This window comes from Prosopis cineraria, unplaced genomic scaffold (assembly GCF_029017545.1).
Source record: "Prosopis cineraria cultivar Desert tree isolate PC_DT_omini unplaced genomic scaffold, ASM2901754v1 PC12, whole genome shotgun sequence".
Classification (NCBI taxonomy): domain Eukaryota; kingdom Viridiplantae; phylum Streptophyta; class Magnoliopsida; order Fabales; family Fabaceae; genus Prosopis; species Prosopis cineraria.
Genome location: NW_026555343.1, coordinates 5,342,470 through 5,362,866, shown reverse-complemented (window position 1 = coordinate 5,362,866; position 20,397 = coordinate 5,342,470). Strand labels below are relative to the sequence as shown.

Here is a 20,397-nt window from a genome sequence, read left to right as displayed (position 1 = left end):
GGAGAAAACTGGATTTAATAGAATAAAAGATTATTCACAATTACAATTTAGAATGTTTAAGAATAAAATTTGCGATAAAAGGAAATATAGGATTTCAACAACGAATATTTCATAATCCCTAGGGGGGAAAATTGGATCAAGATCCTCTGAAGTCTGCTATCTAAATTTTGGTGAAGTTAGGAATATCATAGCCGTCAATTAAATCAAAGCTAGAGAATTTATGTCATGTAATAATTGAAACATTGTGTCGAGTTCCTTTTTTCTGACATCTCTTTTTTTGAAAACGTAATTACTGCTGTTGCAATCATTTTTCAGATAGATTTCTCTATTTTGACGGTGAATTAATCAAAATTTTTGGAGAACAAATTTGTTGGGGGAGAACCTATATTCCTACCTAGTGTTGGATAGTTGAATCATTTTCATTCTAAACCTTCACACCTCAAACTGAATCATAATGGAATTGTAATGGCTATAGAACTAGTAAATAGGAGATGAATGTGAGCTTTGGGGAGGGAAAAACTGAAAGCTTTCTGTTGCTAATTTTTATGATATTGAAACCACTCCTACCATTTAAAACACAGTATTTTGATCCAAAAAATTCTCTTCCCTGAAACTACTGATTCAATTGACGACTGTGATGGTCCCAACTTCACTGAAATTCAGGTGGTAGGCTTCAGACGATTTTGATCCAAAAAAATTCTTTCCCCTGAAACTACTGAATTGCCTAGTGTCAACCATTGATCTTTTGATCAACGATAATGAGAGTTTTCAAATACAAATATAGAAGCACATTTACATGCACCCTATAAGGATGAATCAGAATCTGAGTCATCAAGTGTTGAATCTGATGTAGTCTCCAGAAGACTCCCACTTTCACTGTCTGAAGTTCCCAATGTCCTTTCTTCAAGAGGGCGTTTCAAGAACCAATACATTATACTAGCTGTCAGTGTAAGGATCATCTTTTGATTCACCTGAAAATGTATGAAGTTCAGATAAAAGCACTAAGCGGAAATTATGTGCTTTGATTATTTATAAAGGCAAATCCATTTGTATTGTCAGAAAATAAGGGAAAGTTGATGAATATTCAGACCGAAACTCATTGTGTAGTAAAATCTAACTACCTCTGTGATGTCTTCAGGAAGCAAGAATATAGAACATCCCAGCTTTCTAGCAATGCTGATTATGTAGGTTGCGTTCATCTTTTTCTCCTCATCTGCATGACGCAAGTATATATTGATAAAATTTAAATTAAAACCAAGGCCAGGAAAACTTTCCTAAATTCTCAGGTCAGGCCAGACAAAAACTGCATAAATCTTATACATGATTGTGTAATGAGATTGACAAGTGAATCCTCGGGAAAGCATGCCATGCATATCAAGATTTGCAGGATTTATCCTTAATGTATGGAACTCACATAACAGATATCAAGATTTGCAGTATTTATCCTTAATGTATTGAACTCACAGAACAGTCTGAAAGCAGTCATCATCTCGCAAAACTTAAAACATGAAAAGAGTTGAAAGGAAATGTACCAGTTACTCCTTTTTTAACAAGACTCCAATCGACAGCTCTGGGCTGCACAGAACTAAGAAGTTGAAGGAAAAAAATTCCGTCCGACAGACTTTTATCCTGAAATTAGACATTGTAACAATCAGTAGTAAAACCAAGATCTCTTAAATCAAATGTACCTTATCCCCGAATAGGTGTCATTTGTCACAAATCTAAAATCCAAAATGCAGACTCGCTTATAAGATTTACCAGAAAAGGAATATATTGGTTGTAAGTAGTCAGAATGCAGCCCATTAAAAGGTTGATAAAAAATAAGGATGTTTTACGGTACCTTATCACGTACCAAACAGAAAATATTCCAGCAAGGAATGTGAAATATCCATATCAAAATTGTTTTTTCAGTCTCTTTGACTGCTGTAGGCTCTAAATGAAAGGATTACAAATAGATATCCAATACCTTAAAACTATCCATGCGGTTCTGACTTCCTGAGCTGCTCACTTTGCTGTTGGCCCACTCTAGAATATCAGCGTCAGTTAACTCCTTTCCATGAGTGTGAAGTCTCAAGTTCTTTAGAAGTTGTAGCATATTGCATCGCATCAGTTGCCACAAATAAGCTAAATATAGAAACATCATTATCGCATTAGACTAGATCAAGATTTACTAATTCATGTTCAGATATTGAATCCTGGAAAGTTTGATTGTAGTATGTGACAGTTTAAAATGTTGGAATACATTCAGTTGTCAATTGTCAATAGATTAACTGATATTCTACAATTTGGAGGTTAATGTACCTAGGATTAATTTTTTATTTCCCTGCACAATGTCATTGCCAGCAATATTCACCAGAGAAAACCTGAGTTGTTTCCCTAGTTTCACAACTTGGTTGCAGTTTTCTACTTTTTTGAACGGCATCTTTATTGGAGGCTTGTTTGCAATCTTCCAATTGACAATCCCCGGTGACACCTTGTCAAGGGTTTCTAAAAGTACCCACCTGTAGAGAAGAAATAGTAACCCAAATCAACAATTTAAAATGTCAAAACATACATAGGCATTCAATCTGAAATTGTTGGCAAAGGATTGGAATGGGGGAGAGTCCAGCAAGGCTATAAGTAAAAAAAATTATGCAAACCTTAAGATAGTGAGTTTATGAGTCCTTCTACTTATACGCCATTTATTAAGCACACATCAAGTCCAGTCCACTCACACATGATATCCTAGCAATCTCCCTCTAAAATGTGAGTGCTTGCCCAATTTTAAGTCCCACACCAAGTTAAGTCTGCTCACACTTGACATCATAGCAATCTCCCCACTCATGAGTACTTGCCCAATTTTATACATCACTCATTAAGTAAACATCTAGTCAAGTCTGCTCAACATGGCATGCTTGCCTAATTTCTGGTCCCACATTTATTAAGTCCCCCCCTCACACTTGAAATTCTAGGAATCTTCCCTCCCTCAAGTGTGAATGCTAGCCCAATTTTGTTGCTCCCACATCAAGTGAATCATCTCAAATGTAAGTGCTTGCCCAATTTGCTTATTAAGTTCACATTCAATCAAGTCCATCTACACTTGGCATGCTTGCCTCATTTAAGTTGACTCACGCTTGACGTCCTAGCAATATTCCCTCAATATTCCCCCTCAACTGTGAGTGCTTACACAATTATATATATCGTTTATTATGTTTGAGTCAAGTCTGCTCACACTCGGCATTTATGGATCCTTCCATTTATATATGGCTTATTAAGTCCACATCAAGTCAAAATCAACTCATTCAGCTGAGGAGGATTCTGCTTTAACAGTGGCTAGTCTGATTGAGGGAGGTCGATGGAATCTGAACTTGATTAAAGATAAAATTTCTAAACAGGAAGCTGAGATGATTATGCAAATTCAATTCCTAAAAAGTGTGTGAAGATAAGCTGTTTTAGAACCTTAACGAAGGATGGAAACTATACAGCTAAATCTGGTTACAAGTTTGCGAAAAGTCTTAATACAGAGAATGTGCAATTAAGGTCGGGTTCTTCTTACCAGACCCGAGACAGTTGTAGAGGTGTATTTGGGGACTGAACAATCAGCCAAAAGTGAAGCATTTTATCTGGAGAATACTGAATGGAGCACTAGCCACTACTGAAGCATTATTCAAAAGGAAATGTTTTAGATCTCTATTGTGCATGGTGCGTAATGAGGAAGTAGAGTGAATCTCTACAGCATCTCCTTTTCTTTTGCCCTTGGACTACTGCATGCTAGTTTGGATGTCCTCTGAATTTTTTTTCCGACCGAAGGAATATTGGCAGTATAATGAGCTAGCTTGAGATGTTGTTAGTAACGGAAGGTGGGATGCGTGATGGTGGGAAAGCTTTATTAGCAGCCATGTGCTGGGATATTTGGAAGAGTAAGTGTTATTAGGTCTTTAATGGATGCAGGTCAACCCAAGGAAGACCATTGAGAGGGCTGTCAAATTGGTTCATGAAGTCTATAACTCTACAAAGTTGAAGGAACGGGGTTACAGGAGGAAGGAGGTGGTAATGAATAGGAGTCTGGTGTGGAAGGCAAGTTCAGTCAAAATTAACAGTGATGGTGCTTTTCAGGGAAAGGGTAAGATGGAAGGGATAGGAGTGGTGTGAAGGAAGCATGAAGGGACGATTCTTGGGGGGTTTTTGTGCACCAGTACTTGCCAATTCTGGTTTTATGACAGAATGCATGGCACTTAGAGAAGCAGTGGAGGCAAATAGAAGGTTCAAGGACACACAGGGACTATAGAAGTTGATTGTGAAACTTTGTACAAAGCATTTGACTTTGAATGCTTTGAGGGGTGTGACTGTCAATGCCTTAATGTACAGGAGAAGGTGTTAGCACTTAATGCTGCGGATCATCTTGTAGCTAGTGGAGCAAAGAGGATGAACCCGCAAGGGTGGCTTTCAGTGGCACCATCTTCTTTAGAGGTTTTCTTGAATTCCAATTCTCTGTTTGTTAGCAGGGATGATGTCTGGCATGGCAGTGAGAGAACAGGTATAGGTTAATTGTTTCTTTTCTTGTTATACTGACACTGTTTCTGTTTTGCTTTGGTAAGTTGTGTGTTAGCCTGTACTGGTAAGTTTTTTTGAGTGTTTTCTTGGCTTTGTTATTGTTGTTTCTATACAATTTTTTATGATTAATAAAATTGAATCTTTTTGGCCGAAAAGAAATTATCAGTCTATAATAAAAATAATTCAACAAACTAGTTATTGCTCGGTATTTATCAGGAAGATTAAGTATTTTAGAGAAAGCACACCCGTTTGTGACGTCTTCAAAGACATTGTTGATATATGTTGAATTGCCAAGACTGTTAATCCAAAGGCGAAATGCTCTCTCTTCTCTGGAGTCTTGGGTATCATCCGGCAATGTTTGAAGGAGAGGAGCCTGAGTTGTCTGGGTTGAAAATCCATTCCTTTCAGAGAAAAAAAAGTTAGTTAGTCTGCATATATCAAACCTTTCCGACATGCCTCTGGTGCAGAATGGCTTTCACAGGATATCAAAGTCATAATAAAAAATAATAATAAAATAAAGAAGACAGAAAACTAGAGAACCAATTGAGAAGCAATAAACGAGTACTACAGGTTTGAACGTCCTTGGTCGCTTTACATAGAACACAAGAAGTGATAAAAATGTGGCCAATGCATGTCATTCAAATAATATTAGCAACGTTGACACAAAATATGCTCAATTCTTGAAAAACTTAAATCTTCCCTGATACTTGAGGTACAAACCTTGTCCCTTGGTACTAGCTAATACCTTATCATGTGGCACAGATTGTACAACATATAATACGATCAATGTCAGACTAAATATACAACTTCTTATATGTATACCATGTGTCTTTGTTAGAAGATTCTCACCTATTCTGGAAAATATGTGCGACGAAAGCAAGGTTAAGGTTTTGGCAACCTTCAACTATATCTCTCGCAGTCAAGTATCGCTTGCAGCCCATCTTTTCCGCATGCTCAAGAGCTAACTTCGCTCTTTCAAAAGGATTTTTGACGGCAAATGTTGATGGATTAGTGTACTCAGGAGCAAGGACGTTTAGAAGATGAGTGTAAGCTTCAGCGTCCTGCAGATTCAGAACCACAGAGCATAAGTACAAAAGATGTTTAAAAGTTCGTTATAATTATTACTTCTTAATACTGATTGGATTTATTTGAGATAATTTGTTGTACTTCCAAAGTCGTCCTTTTACCTATGCCACAAAAGCAGGGGACAAACTAGTAAACTGTAAAAGAATCCTATACAATAATTTTTAAAAAATTACATTGAAGTTTACAAAAAAAAATTAATTACTGCAAGGTTTATTGTGTACCTTGCAGTAATTGATTTCCTTATATGGGGACCTGGTTGTAATTATTCCATAATTTTTTCTTCTAAATCTTATATGACTTGATGTTCAAAAAATGTTATGCCATAGGATTTTTTGCATTATTTCTTATTTACAATCTTATGAATAATTTATTAAAGGGAAAAACTTATAGAAACTGCCAATCAAAAGAAATATGATTAAAAAAAATCCCATGAAAGCCAGTGGATGAAAAACAACTTTATGTACCTTGAGCTGTCGGGGTCAGAAAAAGAGTGGTTGTTCAATAAAGGGCAGTTTATGAATACATTCTAATTTATAGTTTCTCACTCACCTTTACATCAGAGGAGAAGTTAGTGATTATTTTCGCGTACCCTGCTTTCTTCAACTGGAAATTCATCCACCTTAACAACATTTTCTCTGGTGGTAGAGTCAGTAATTCTTCCATGTCCTATTAGTTTAAAAAACAGAAAGATGAGTATATAAAACAAATAATTTTTCAATTACTTCATTCACCTTAACCGTGAAAGAAAATATTTACCTGGCTATCATCAGCCAACTCCACCAACTGAGGAGTTTTCTTTAGGTCGAGGTTTGCCAATAATTGTATCTATTACGATCATAATTTGTTTGCATCAATAAAACTGAGTATGATTAGCATCTCTATCATCTCCATTCATCGCGAGATGAGAATGCATCAATAAGTAATATTCTAGATTTATTCGTATAATTCATATATAATATGACAAAATCTTGAACAAATCTAGACCACAAGATGGAAAACTTCATTTACCCCCATGAATTTACCTTAATAATCTGTGAAATCAATCCAAGCACCAGATGACGCTGAAATCAAAGAAAAAATAGAATTATTTCAACTGGGTTAAAAAAAAAAAGCAAAAATCAAAAGCTAACAAGGTTAAACAAAAATGCAAAGCACGGATAAAAAAGGGGATATTCAGTAGATACAAACAGACTCCTTGTTCCATATTCAGTAGACTAGGCATATTATCAAAATTTTCTCTAGTTGGTACTCTTCTCTCACACACAATTGAAACTTACATACCACAACCAGTTCAAAATAGGTTATGCCTCTTACAGAACTTTAAAGCTCATGATTTATTGAAATTGTTTATATCTACTACAAATAACACCACCTTTCCAGAAGCGTGTTGTTATACCAGAAGAAACACGAAAATTCTAGGAATTACCTCCATACAGTATTAACGGGTGTGACACTTACAAAGGAGTTAAAAAAAAAAAAATTGATACACAATCTATCACATCATGAAAATACATGACACAGATAAGTTACAAACTGATCTATCAAGGCCGATTTGATGTATGAAATTTGCAAAGGCATACAACATACCCGTCCTTCAATAAAGTCCTGTGTGCCAATATTGACTACTGTACATCCAATTGCTTTAGCAGAGTTGAGGCAAAGCGTATGGTTTTCATTCCTTTCCCATGGATTGAGTACTCTTTTAGTATTGATTGCCCGTTCATCAATTGTGCCCGGAACTGCCACATTGATAAGCTTACTGCAACAATGTGTAATTATTTTTAAAACAGAATTTTCATGAAGTGAAAAATAAGACAATTAATGAGCAAATATGGTACCATAGAAGAACACCATCTTTTGCAATTTCAAAGAGATCATTGGTTGAAGGATCAATAGGGAGGTATCTCTTGAGAAACTCATCTTCAGCAAGATAGTTATTATATGTGCAACATATGACGCCTTCTCAGATTCACTAATTGTGTGAAGCAATGTGGTGGTAGCCGCTTTCAGAAATGCCGAGGAGTTCTTTGGGCTGCCTACTATTCTAGAACTTGCAAGAGTTTGTAATTTCAAGTAAACCTGTCATCGATTTAGCAACATTATTTTTTAGCATTCAAATCAAACTTTGAAAGCAAGGGCAAAGTTAACAATTCTCTATACTCCTCCACTTCGGATAAGATTCCCTAACAAGGACAGAATTCTGTGAAAGCTTCCTTTGCTTTCCCTTTCCTTCACTTCCATTATCTTCCACACAAAAATACCTTATAGTAAGGTAGACCCCAATTTCTTAAAATGCATTTTACACCTCACTGAACAGAGCACTCGTCAGCCTTTCAGTGATAAATTGTATTATATTTAGATTTAGATTGAAAAGAAAAAATAAAGTCAACGGGACCAGGGGAAAATTGCATTTGAAACAGATGCATCGTGAAGATGATATTGCTATCTTGAAATGTTGCCATTAAAGATGACGAAACTCACCTTGAGAAATGACTCAAAATCCACCTCCTCATCTGCATTCTTATACAAATCCTGGATAGAAGCAGCTCTCTCCTCCTCACTCAGATTTTCTCCCACCACTTTTAACCTCGACATCTTAGAAGCCATGTCCCCAATCGCGAGCTTCTCACTCTCTTTCCTCATGTTCATGAACTACACCAAACATAGTCAATTATTACAGTCCCCATGAACAAAACACGAGAACAGTAGCAGAATCCAAATATACAGGATAAACAGTAACGAAATAATATACATGCATGAGATTGAAGAGTTCGCTTCAATGCTTTTCTGTGAATTAAAAAAATAAGGAGAATTGGAACCAAGATGAACTTACTTGGGATTTTAAGCTGCGAAGTTCAGCTTGGGTAAACTGATTTTGAAGCCCTGGATCAGAAACAAGAATTCCCCAGTGGCCAGACATTTCTGTGTCTGCTTGTGGCTAATCAAATTTTCCTCCTATTTCTGATATTGGTGAAAAATGCAAATCGGAAAGAGAGAAGGAGAGTGCGAGAATCAGAATCAGAACTCGGTATCAAGGAATAATGTTCTCTCCCTGTTCCATTTCCAAAGACGATGAGAAAATTGGAAGTGAAAGAAGAGAAGGCGATCTTCGACACCTTGAGACGGAGTATTCAAAGTTGCTCTGGGAGTGAGGAGAGGGGGGAGAGAGAGAGAGAGAGAATTCAAATTTTGACGATATGGCTCTTGTTACCGTTAAAGGCGATTTCAAATTGTCATGTAAGTTTGAACGCACATAATCTCAGATAAATTAAATTGAATTCAATCATGAATTAAGGGGTAAGCCCCAAAAGTCTTTGAGAACGTAACTTAAATTATTAAACTATTATTAAATAAATAGTGACCTCATAATGATCACTGCCTTAATCATGAATTCAAATTATTATGGTAAGGTCTTGCCCCCCCCCCCCCCTTTTTTTGCCCCAAAGATATTATTACGGCAAGGTCTTTTTAGCCTAACCATACCTAGCATTTTTAATATTTACCTTAATTTAATTTAAGCGCTTAATACAAGACATTGGAGTGTTAAATTTAAACAATTTGTTGGCCAAAAGAAAGTGTTAAAACCATTTTATTTTATGTGATATTATATTTACTTTAATCTTTAAACTATTAATAAGTTGTTAAAACAAAATGTATACAATAATATTTTAGGAAATGTATTGCACTTCTTTTATGATGAGCGCTCTTATGTCACAAGACATATGGTGTGTGGATTAAGAGGCGAAGCTAACATGGGAAGAGATTTTAAAAATATTAATAAATTATTTAGTGAATATTTATATGGAAAGTTTGTATATGGAACCAAATAAAGTAATATATTTTATAATACATAAGTTTGATAGTAAAAATCTTAAGTTTATTTAAATTTATTGTTTTTCGGAAATTGATTGATAATGTTAAAGTGAAGAATATGACTCCTCTGATGACAATTCCATCTTAAATTTAAACACAAAAAAAAAAAAGATAGATGGTATAAATAATATTCATAAAATGTCTCCCCAATAACTTCACCCACGGTTGTACAAAGAATTAGATGGAACTAAAATTCAGCTTAATTTGAAGTCTGGTCTTTTTTATAAAAAGAATCAGATAGGCAACCTGTAGTCCAGTCTGGTTTAGTAACAACCCAAAGCTTAATAAGATCAAACTTAATCTATAAAACTAAGAGACTGATCCTATTACTTTAGTGCTCACTTAACTTTTTTTTTTCTTTTTCCTATACGAGAGGTAATTATCTATTTTAACTTAATAAACTCAATTAAGATAATAAAAATAATTATAATCATAATAAATTCATAATAGTTTCCAGCAACAAAAAAATACATATTTCAATTACAATCCAAATGGTTCAGATTATTAAATTATTAATTTGAGTGTGCAATCGTGCCAGGAACCAAACTTTTTTAATAGTTTTAACTTATTATTATAAATAACCAAAAAATTAATTATAATCATATTAAATAAATTTAATAGGACCAGATTGGACCAAGTGGTCCAGATGCCCAGTCTCTTATCCAATCCAACCTAAAAAAATAATCTAGTCTTTTTAGTATTTTCAATTTTAAAGGACCAGGTTTTAACAGGATCGGACAAAACTGAATATTCTTAAGTTAGACTGGATCGAATAGGATTGGAGGACTTCTGCAGAACTCTAACTTCACCAATTCACTTCCTTTAATCACGCCACTTGCTGGTGACCTCTAATTTCATGAGTGTTTGAAATTTTTTTTACTTAGTAAGTATTCACATCAATCATAAATTTTCATCAACGCTGGCTCAAAATTTTATATTCTCTCCTAAATATAATATAGTACATTTTTTAAAAAGTCGTTTAGTTTAAAGTATAAAATATTTAATAATTTTTATAATTAATTTTTTTAACTATACTTCTATTTTATTTATCAAAGCATTTATATAAAGTTTTAATGAGAACAAAATTGACAAAATGCAAATTTTTTTAAAAATGTAATGTTTTAATTAACATATTTTTAGAATCATGAATAGGTTGCCAATACCATATATTTTGGTTCAGAAGGAATACTTAACAAAAAATAAATGAAGCAATTAGTTAAATGGCAATTTTATGAGATTGTATTTTAATCTAGTTGATCCTGTTAATAAGTCACTTCCACCATTTTCACCCCAAAAAAAAAAACCTTAAATTTTATTAACTATGTTTAAATATTCAACAAGTTTTTCACTTTCTCCCATTAAAATACATACTTTAAACATAAAATACTCTAATATTTAATAACTTTTTCGATATTTAATAGGAACAAAAAGGTAAAAATAAACACAATAATTATTAAGGTACCTACAGATGAAATGCTTGAAGAACATACATAGATAAGGCTCCAAACTAACTTGACCTAAAATAAGGGCATGTACAAAAAGATGATCAATAGTATTTTTTGCTCTTGACATCCAAAAACAGAGTGACATTAAGATGATGTTTGCTTAAGATGTCACCAACTTTGCTTCCAAATGAAGTGTAGATGCTTGAATGGCAGATTGAGTTTCTTAAACAAAATTCCCTATATGATGCTTAGAGTCGTCAAGGGCAGACTCTTCCCTTTTAAGCTTGAAAAAAATTCAAGATCAGTCCGCTAATTTAAAATGTAAAATGATAATTTGGGCTTAAAAAGGTCAATAAAAGGACCCACCCTAGCCCTTTTTATATTTTTTAAAATTTTAATATTTAAAAAAATTAAATACTATACTAATTTTAAAATCTTAGCCTCATTTCATGAGGATGAAGAATGAATATATGAAAAAATTAATATCTTTGCAACACTAATAAGGCTCTATAATAAGAAGGATAAAATTATATTGATATTGATAACAATAAAAATCATCTAAATTTAACTGATGATACTAACAAAGTCTAATTATTATCAGTATTAATTTTGTAATATTTTTTTATTAGACTTAAATGTGTTGTTTTGTAATGTTATGTGTATTAATTTTTTTAGAATTTTAAATATATTTTTTAGATTTTTAAATTAAAAAATGAAAAAAAAATATAGGGCCGCGTTGACTAAAATGAAGCCTTGAAGTATAGTCAAATTTAACAGGGTCAGTCCATTTAAATTTTGACCTTTCAAAGGCTAGCCTTTTACCCTAATTGATCGCTTTAAATTGATGATAAAAGTTACAAATTAATACATGTCTATTAGGTACTCTCCCTAATTTTGAGGTACAAGCATTTTTTAGGAAAAATCCATGTACCAACAAAGTCGCCGTTCCATAAATATATATATATATATATTATCATTAATCTCAATTATCAATGCACTTTACAATGAGTGAGAGATAAATTTATATAAAAATTTAGGTTGATAAAAATGAGGAGTAAAATCGGCATTTTTTTTTACATGTATTAAGTTATTTATATTTTAAATCAAAATTAATTTTAAAAAATGTTTATATTTTAAATCAAGACAGGGTGTATTGTCACCAGAACTGCCTTGCCATTTCAAATTATTGGTTACAAAGGATTCGAGAATACCCTTCCAAAACCATGACACATTATAAGTTTGTTTGTTTGTTTTTTTCTTTTTTAGTTTGCAGCCTTTGATCGATCACTATTATTTGATCCGCAATGTATTTGCCAATAATGAATTGGATTCGGATTCCATGATCCTCCAAATCTACTTTACACAAGAGAGCTTGATTCATTTGATGAGTTGGCCTTATCCATGAACCTCCGTTCCTAATGGGAGTGGAGAGAAGATCTTGCTTGGTAAGCTTGTAGCCAATATTTCACTTAAATACAAGTCAAAACAATTCATTAATTTAAAATAAATTTCACCAGTTTAATATTTTATCCACATCTCGTTATATGGCCTGGCAAGCGAAATTACAGATTTATGATGGCCAGCCTTCCAGCCATTTTCCAAGTCAACTCTACATTTTCATATTAAAAAATTAAAAAATACTCACTCACGTCCATAATATAAACAATTGTTTTTTGTATGATGAGCAACAAATAAATTTATACAAGAATTTAAAATAAATTTTCCATTTTATTCCTGATAATTATTAGCTTAAATATATATTTTTGTTTTTACTTTTAACCCTAATTATTAATACACTTCATGATGGGTAACAAATAAATTTACATAAAAATTTAAATTAATAAATATCAGGGTAAAATGAAAATTTTCTTTCTTTTAAACCGAGATTTGTGAAAAATATATGTTTATATTCTAGGGTAGAGGGAGTAATGGTCATTATCTTACTTTAATCAAGAAAAAGGCTGCTAAAATCGTTAAGAGTAAAGTTAAATGTGGACTCTCTTGGCCACCCCAACCAAAAATAACACAAAAGAATAGTGACTCCCTTAATTGTTGATATTTTGGTAATTAGCAATTAGTAGAATTACTCAAAACACCCCGTTTTGATTAGCAAAATAGTAAAAGTAATCGGAAAAAACAGTGAAAATGGAAATAATGATAATGAATGGTCTGGAATCGATTCAATAATCAAATAATATGATGGTGGTACCAATAAAAGCAGTTGATGAGGAAAGCATTGATGACGAAGGAATATACTCATATAAGTTGAACTTTTGTCCCTTTCCTTTCACTTTACACAGCTCTTTCCGTCACAAAAGTTCACTCCTACTCACGCCAACACCAAAATATTTCACCTCCTAATTAATTAAATAAACCACAAACAAAATATTGCACTACAATAATATTGTTAATTAAACTCGAACCCTTCCATCATAACATCAAACTCAAGAAAAATCCCTAAAAGACGACCTTCCATAATCATCATCATCATCTCCTCTCTATGTACATTGGATTCAAAAGAGCTCATAATAAAGTAGACCAGAAAAACATCATCGTCTCACTTTTAGATTAATATAATGGTTCAGAAGGAGCAAGTCGGCATCAAGCAGCTGGAAAAGAAGCCAAACCCTCGCTTCTGCATCAACCAGAAGGAAAAACAAATGAGAAAAAGAAACCAAGAAACTTTTTGTAAAGCTGGCAAGAAAAGCCATAAAAGAGGAAAGAGATGGAATGAAAGAAGAATTTTCTTCAGGTTTGTAGTCTAAAGCTGCAATGAAAATTTCAGACTTTTCAGTGAGCAAAAGAGGAACTAATGTTTCACAGACCTTTCTGGTTTTTGCATAAAGAAGCTCTGGTGATATTTTATAGAGGTCCTCGTCCACAGGTTTTGGGTTTGGCTTTTCAGGGCTTATTGTTGATGTCTCCTTCACATCACTACTAACCCAGTTCTGCTTTTTCCCTTCCTTTTCATTCTGTTTCCGCACCTTTGCCTGTAAAGTCTAGAAATCTTTAATAAACTGAATGAAAATCAAACCAGTCATCAAAATGATCGAAGATTAATAGTTAAAACCGATCAGATCATTGACAAATTACTACATTGACCTGGTCAATACACTAGTCAACGGTTTAATAATTCAACCAACCAATACTATACTTATCACCATGAGTCTACAATTAACTGATAATCATTTACTGATATATAAATATTTCAAAATTTTCTAACAGATGACAATAAGACTAGAAGAAAGAGAGATTAACGGCATGAATGATGCAGGGTAGGAAAGCTAAGAATGTTTGAAGTTTATAAAGTCAGAAACATAATATTCCAACATGTTATATGAATTATGATTCTTTTTTGAGACCTCTTTATCTTTGTTGCATGATATATACCAGAAGATCCCACGATCTATAAGCGTTTACTTTATTTAGTGACCCACTGACTCTTGACAGTGACGATAAAGCCAAATGTAAATTTTATAGTGCAAAACTTTTTTAAAAGAGGAAAGATGAAAACAACTTAATGACTCGGAAGAAAGAGATCATTGATTATGATGAAAGATAATTTATTTTAAAAGAATTTGTCAAGGATTCCATAAGAGTTAGCACATACTAGTATCTCGTGAACGAGCTTGTGGTTTTTAAAATTATCACGCTTTCGCGTGAATTATGGAAGTCATTTATGGGTACGCCCCACTTCGAGAGTGTCCCTACCATAAAGAAACCAATTACACAGGCTAAAGTTAGCATTTTGCATCACCCATGGCCTGCCCTCATCAGAAAGATGAGGCATGCAGATTCTTTTCCAGTACATTATATATGTATAACATAGATAAGTCTACAAATTTACTCTTTTTGATAGTTTTGTCTGTGAAGGTTAGACATTAACTTATTTAAGTTCTCAAAAGAATATTAAATCTTCAATGCATAAAAGTTACCTCGAACGTTGAGTGACCTGAAACGTGCGTCTTCAATCTCGTAGGTGGAAAAAATACTTATTTAATCCTCAGTCTAGTATTTTAATAATATGCAAATAATAATGTGAATTTCACGCAAAGTTATCAGAGTCATAATACACTAATTCTCAATAAGTTGTCTAAAGATGAAACCTTTTGTCACAATAATAATTATAAAAAATTCAAGTTTTAAACGAATGCTTAGAAAAAACTTAGATTTCGCTGTATCACTCAGACAAAAAAGACTGACCCTTCTTCAAGGTTCAGACACCAGCACATGAAAATGAGCAGGACTACAGAAAGAAATTAAACTCAAAGATGAGCTTATGGCCAAAGAGAGACGAAACATAAACATAGTATCAGATCATTTGAATAGAAACAACAATGATGATTTTTGTTGGTTGAAAAGCATCGTTAGATACATAGAAGCATACCCTTCTGCGAGGAACAACGATCATGGCGGGGATAACAACATCATTTTCATATAAATCCCCAGCAACGTACAAATCACGCTCCTCGGAATCATCAGAGTAACTGTTTCGCATTAACCCAGCTTGTCTAGCAGACTCAAAGCACTGTGTGAATTGAAGGCTTTCATCCCAGTCCCAGCTTCCAAATGCAGGAACCTGAGTCCTCTTGTAGAAGTAATTCTCCTGGCAAAAACCAAACCCCAGGAATCAGAACCTCCAAATCACAACAACAACAAAGAGAGAAATTAAACCAGAGCTAGAGAGACTTACTTCCATGGCAGCCGGAGCAGAAAAAGAAGTAATGACAATGATAAGTTTTTGAGAATATTGAGGTATCTTCTTTTCCAACCGAGTGTGTTGTAGTGACTTGTTTCTCTCTTCTATGTGTGGCGTGTGCGTGGGTGCGAGCGTGGGAGGGTATAAAAAGAGGAGGAGAAGGGGGGGTGAGAGAGAGAGAGAGCGTGCGCGAGAGAGAGAGAGAGAGAGAGGAGGAGAGTGAAAAGCAGGGTAAAATTATTAATGGAGGGTATGGTGTAAAGCAGCAAGAGATCAGAGAGATGGTAAAAAGAAAAGTGGTAAAGCAACAACCCAGATAACGAAGTTTCACAGGAACAGACAGAGAGACAAACGGGCAAGGTATTAGAGACAGTGACTGAGAGAGAGAATGGTGGGTGGGTGTTTATGAATGGGTCAGTAGCTTTTTTTTTTCCCCAACGGCTGCCGGTACCTGGCATAATGAATCTGCTCCAGCTTGAGACGAGGGAACTCAATGACAATATTTTAATATTCGGCTTGAACTGTCATCCAAATGTAAAAATGACTCGAGTTGACTTGTTAATCTATTTTAACATCTATCTAACCATTTAAATCATGAAAACTGTAATTTTTTGATATTTTTAATCTGTCGTTGTTTGACTGGAATCTAGACTAAATCTGTATGAGTTGCTTTTAGGCAACAAGCTCCACCACTAAGCATTTAACGGTGTTACATTCTCTGGATTCAAACACAAGTCTTTTAAATAAGAGAGTACTCGTAGGTAGGTTGCTTTTGTTTGGGTCATTTAAAATTCTTTGAGTATGAGAGGAGGAGCCGAGAGGGACTGGAGAAGTGAGAGACTGTACAAGATAGGTAGCAATGCTTAAAACGTTGCTTTGGACTGACTTGTTCATGGCTGAACACACGTACGTACATTCCAATGTTGGAGAAAAGGACCAAAGATAATAAGTTTGCTTGGTGAAATTACAAGAATAGGCCATCTAAGTGTTGAAAAACATTTACATGTGATGGTTAAAAAGGATGGGGCATTTTGGTGTGATGGTGAAGGCTTTGGCTTGATTTAAACTTGTGTCTCAACTTTAAGCAGAGAGGGGTGTCCTATTGTCCTTCAGGAGAGGGGCTTTGCCTTTAATGCACATCTCTCTCTCTCTCTCCCCCCCCTGTGCACGAGAAAAAGTGACAAGGTTGGTTGTTTCTTAAATGAAAATCTCAACTCAAGCATCGAATCCGTCACTCCTTCACACACTGTTCTTGAAAGATATTTTTAAAAATTTATATGTTTATTTTAAAAAATAAAATTATTACATATATTTAAAAATATTTATTAACATATAAAATTTTATCTAAAAATATATTATAGTTAATAGTTAAATGCAATAACTATGTATAAAATTTAAAAAATAGGACCAAATTCCTAATTAATGAAATAAATATGTATTGTGAAAATAAATTTTGACTTTCTAAGAGGCAACTTGAAAAAACCTTAAATATAATATTTGTAAAAATTATTTTTTATTTTATTCATTGTATTTATTAACATAGGTTTTTTTCATTTACTGTAAATTTATAACCTTCTCTTTCTAATTTAATTCATTATTTGCAATTGGGACTAAGGATAAAGTGAAAAAAATAACATATTTTCATGAGAATAAGTATATAATTAAATTTTATTGGTATATAAATTATAATTAAAATTTACTTATATTTTTGAATCGAAGAAAGTATACTATTTTGATTTTATTCCCTTCGTTTAGTATTATAAAGCATTTTTAACTAGATTATACCTCTCAATAAGTTAGTTAGTTATTTTTAAAATTACACATTATTTACATGTTTGTTCTTATTAAAATAAGTTATCTCAATTAGAAAATTTTATTAACTACACCCATAATTGTAGGTATTCTTTAAAAATCTTATTACTTGCACCTTGAAAAATTTAAAATGCCTTATATTTTTTAACTTCATACTTTAAAAAATGTTTTATAATATAGAATAGGTGGAGTATTCATAAGTCACTTATAATATATTTTATTAAAACTAAGAAAATTGTAAACTTATTAACTCTGTTTAGATAAGTTTTTAAATTTATCCTTATTAAATAGATATGAGTATATTTTAATAATATACTTTCTCTCACTAATATTTAATTGGAGATAAAAAATCATGATAAAAATTTAATGTGAGAAATAGAACAAGAAGAGTACTCCCTCTGATTCCTATTATAAGATGTCTCTGTCTACAAATTTAGTGACATTTAAATTTGTCACTAAATCTTTATACTAAATCAAAAATTAGTGGCAAATTTTGTTGATTAGTAATAAATTTGTTTGTCAATAATTGTAATTTTTCTAGTACGATACATTCCTCTAACCTTCAATTGAACTAGTAATTTAGGCTAAATTAGAAAAATATTTAGAACCGATCTTAATAAAATAATCATTTTTTAATATTTGAGAGTATTCTAGCGGCTCAAACATGCTCGACAAAGTTCAAGTTAAGCCCCATTGGGTTTATTAAAATTAATATTTATGTCATATCTTAAATATTAATGAACCCCTTAATTCATTTTAGTAAGAGAAATTAAATTTTGATTAAATAAAATGAACTAAAATTTATATATCATATGTATTATTTTTTAATATATGATATATATTTTTGGAAAAATGACAATTAAGGACCCCCTAAGGACATTAATTCCAATTGGAGACCGTCAAATATAAAAATCTCAATTAAGGACTATGGTCCTTAAATGGGATAAAAAATAATCTGAATTATCAAAAATGCCCTTGAGCTCAAAACAAATCTACCCGCGCACGCTAGAGCCCTATTTGTGCTCTGTTTTGGCGTCTCCCTCAGCTGCTGCTTCTCGTCGTGGTTCAGCTGTCTTCTTTATTGTTCATCGAGTTCTCCATATTAGCTTCAAGGGTGCGAAATCGTTGCTAAGAGGTCCTCCAATCTTGCTCCCATTTCTGTAGCATTAGTTCGGTGTGCATCCTCTATGGTCATTGCCCATCTTTTCTTTTCTTCCTAGGTTGGTGCCCTTCTCTCTCTCCCCCTCCCTCCTTCTATTCTTTTGCTAGCTGAGCTCAGATACTAGCAATGAACTAGAAATTGTAACATTTGATTCACTTGGTTCCTCTTTTGTTGGCTAAGCTTGTATCTTGGTTCCTCTTATTTGTGTTCTGTGTCCTTCTTATTGCTTCACTTGGTTCCTCTTATTTTGCTGTAAATTTGTAACATTATTTTGAGCTCAAATATGAGCTCAAATACTACATGTTGAGCTTAGAAATTTTTTTTATGCAATAAAAGTTGCAATTCTTTCTTGATGAAGAATGATGAGCTAGGATAGATAATTACCTATCTATGATATTTGTTTATGCACAGGATATTATGTTCTTGTTCAACATAACCCAAATCCACTTGTCATGCTATCTTTTCAGGAAAAAAAGGGAAAAAGAACAACTTGAAGCTATCTAAAATTTATTACGTGACTAAGCTGTTCAAAAATTATTGACTACAGTTCTCTTTATCTTTATACACTTGCTCTATTTGTCTAAAGACAATGACATTTGCCTCTCCTCTACTCCCCTAATGGCACTTCTTTGTTTTTTAGACCACAAATTTTAAATAGTTCACACATGTAAAATATATAAGATCTAGATATAATGTCTCTGATAGCATTGTCAATAATGTTAAGAAATTTTATTTCCCAAATTTGAGATTAGTCTTAAACATTCTTTTGATTTTTAATTTTGCCAACCTTAAACATTTTTTTGATGCTTGAGTTGCTTCGACCTTAATTGATTTACTTTTACAACAATTATTGATGTTGAATTGATGGATGATATAACTATAATTGATATATTTCAACCAATCATTTTCGAATCCCATTGAAAATAAATATTATTTTGGTGATGTCAACTGAGCTATGGTTTATTTACATTCTTTGTACTATTTTTGGAGGTAAAGGTTAAGGAGGCTATGACTATGACTTTCCTTGACCCTCCCTGTTCTATGGAGAAAATTAAAATTTAATGTTTGGTAAATTCAATAGCATTATTATGTGTATTCATTAGTGATGTTAGATACATTCAATAGTAGTTTGTTTTTTACCCTCATTCTTTGTGTGCAGGATAATGGCTAAAACAAAAGAAAATTCTTTAAGAAAAAAAGTTGTTCTGATTTAAGCAAGTTTAAAGAGGCGTATTATGGCAAGTATACAACCCAAGGAAATTATTTAAAGAAACTCAATGCAGAAGCAATTGCAGCATGGAAAAAATTATCGTCAGAAGAACAAGATCACTATAAGCGTCTAGCTAAGGAGGAAAACGCTGGTGTAAAAGCTCACGAGATACGTTGTTTTTGACCTTAAGTATGAAAAATGTGATGAATTTAAATAATGGTGCTGACTTGTTTTTCTTGGACAAATTCCATTTGAGACAAGGTGTTCTCCGACAAAGATGAAGGAAATTTTTGATTATATCAAAAAGTAGAAATCCTTGAGGGATAGGGTTAATAGAATAGGTTTTAGTAAGATTTCAAATATTAAATATCATAAGTTGCCTAGAGATTTATACGACAAAGTGATGAAGGCATTTGATCTTCCTACATCATCCCTTTTCATTAAAGGGATCAGAGGAAACTCATCAATGGCAAAGCAGTTCATGCCTTACTTGGCTTGCCTAATCATGGGGAGATGATTAATATGAATGGGGATAAGAATAAGTTAAAGTCCTTAAACAAGGACTTTAAAAGAGTAT

At 33.1% G+C, this 20,397-nt stretch overlaps 1 protein-coding gene and 1 pseudogene across 2 annotated transcripts; both read right to left on the bottom strand.

Moving 5' to 3' along the window:
- Positions 1 to 53: 53 nt before the first annotated feature.
- Positions 54 to 8,794, bottom strand: LOC129287952 (fimbrin-2-like; annotated as a pseudogene).
- A 4,379-nt stretch (positions 8,795 to 13,173) lies between these two features.
- LOC129289425 (uncharacterized) lies at positions 13,174 to 16,006 on the bottom strand. 2 transcript variants are annotated; one of them, XM_054926196.1, is made up of 5 exons: positions 15,631 to 16,006; positions 15,325 to 15,543; positions 14,873 to 14,902; positions 13,763 to 13,927; positions 13,174 to 13,572 (listed from the first exon to the last, which is right to left on the bottom strand). In XM_054926196.1, the coding sequence occupies exons 1-5, from the start codon at positions 15,634 to 15,636 to the stop codon at positions 13,519 to 13,521; spliced, it is 474 nt and encodes a 157-aa protein (XP_054782171.1). In that variant the 5' UTR covers positions 15,637 to 16,006; the 3' UTR covers positions 13,174 to 13,518. The 2 variants fall into 2 exon arrangements, with proteins under 2 accessions (XP_054782171.1, XP_054782172.1); XM_054926197.1 differs by lacking the exon at positions 14,873 to 14,902 and having other exon boundaries at positions 15,631 to 15,994.
- Positions 16,007 to 20,397: the final 4,391 nt, after the last annotated feature.

Bases quoted from the DNA above. Each gene is read 5' to 3' on its own strand.
- LOC129289425 (XM_054926196.1), bottom strand. The intron at 14,903-15,324 runs GTATGCTTCTAT...ACGAGATTGAAG, and splicing joins TCGTTGTTCCTCGCAGAAGG to ACGCACGTTTCAGGTCACTC. The intron at 13,928-14,872 runs GTAACTTTTATG...TAGACTTTACAG, and splicing joins CAGGTCACTCAACGTTCGAG to GCAAAGGTGCGGAAACAGAA.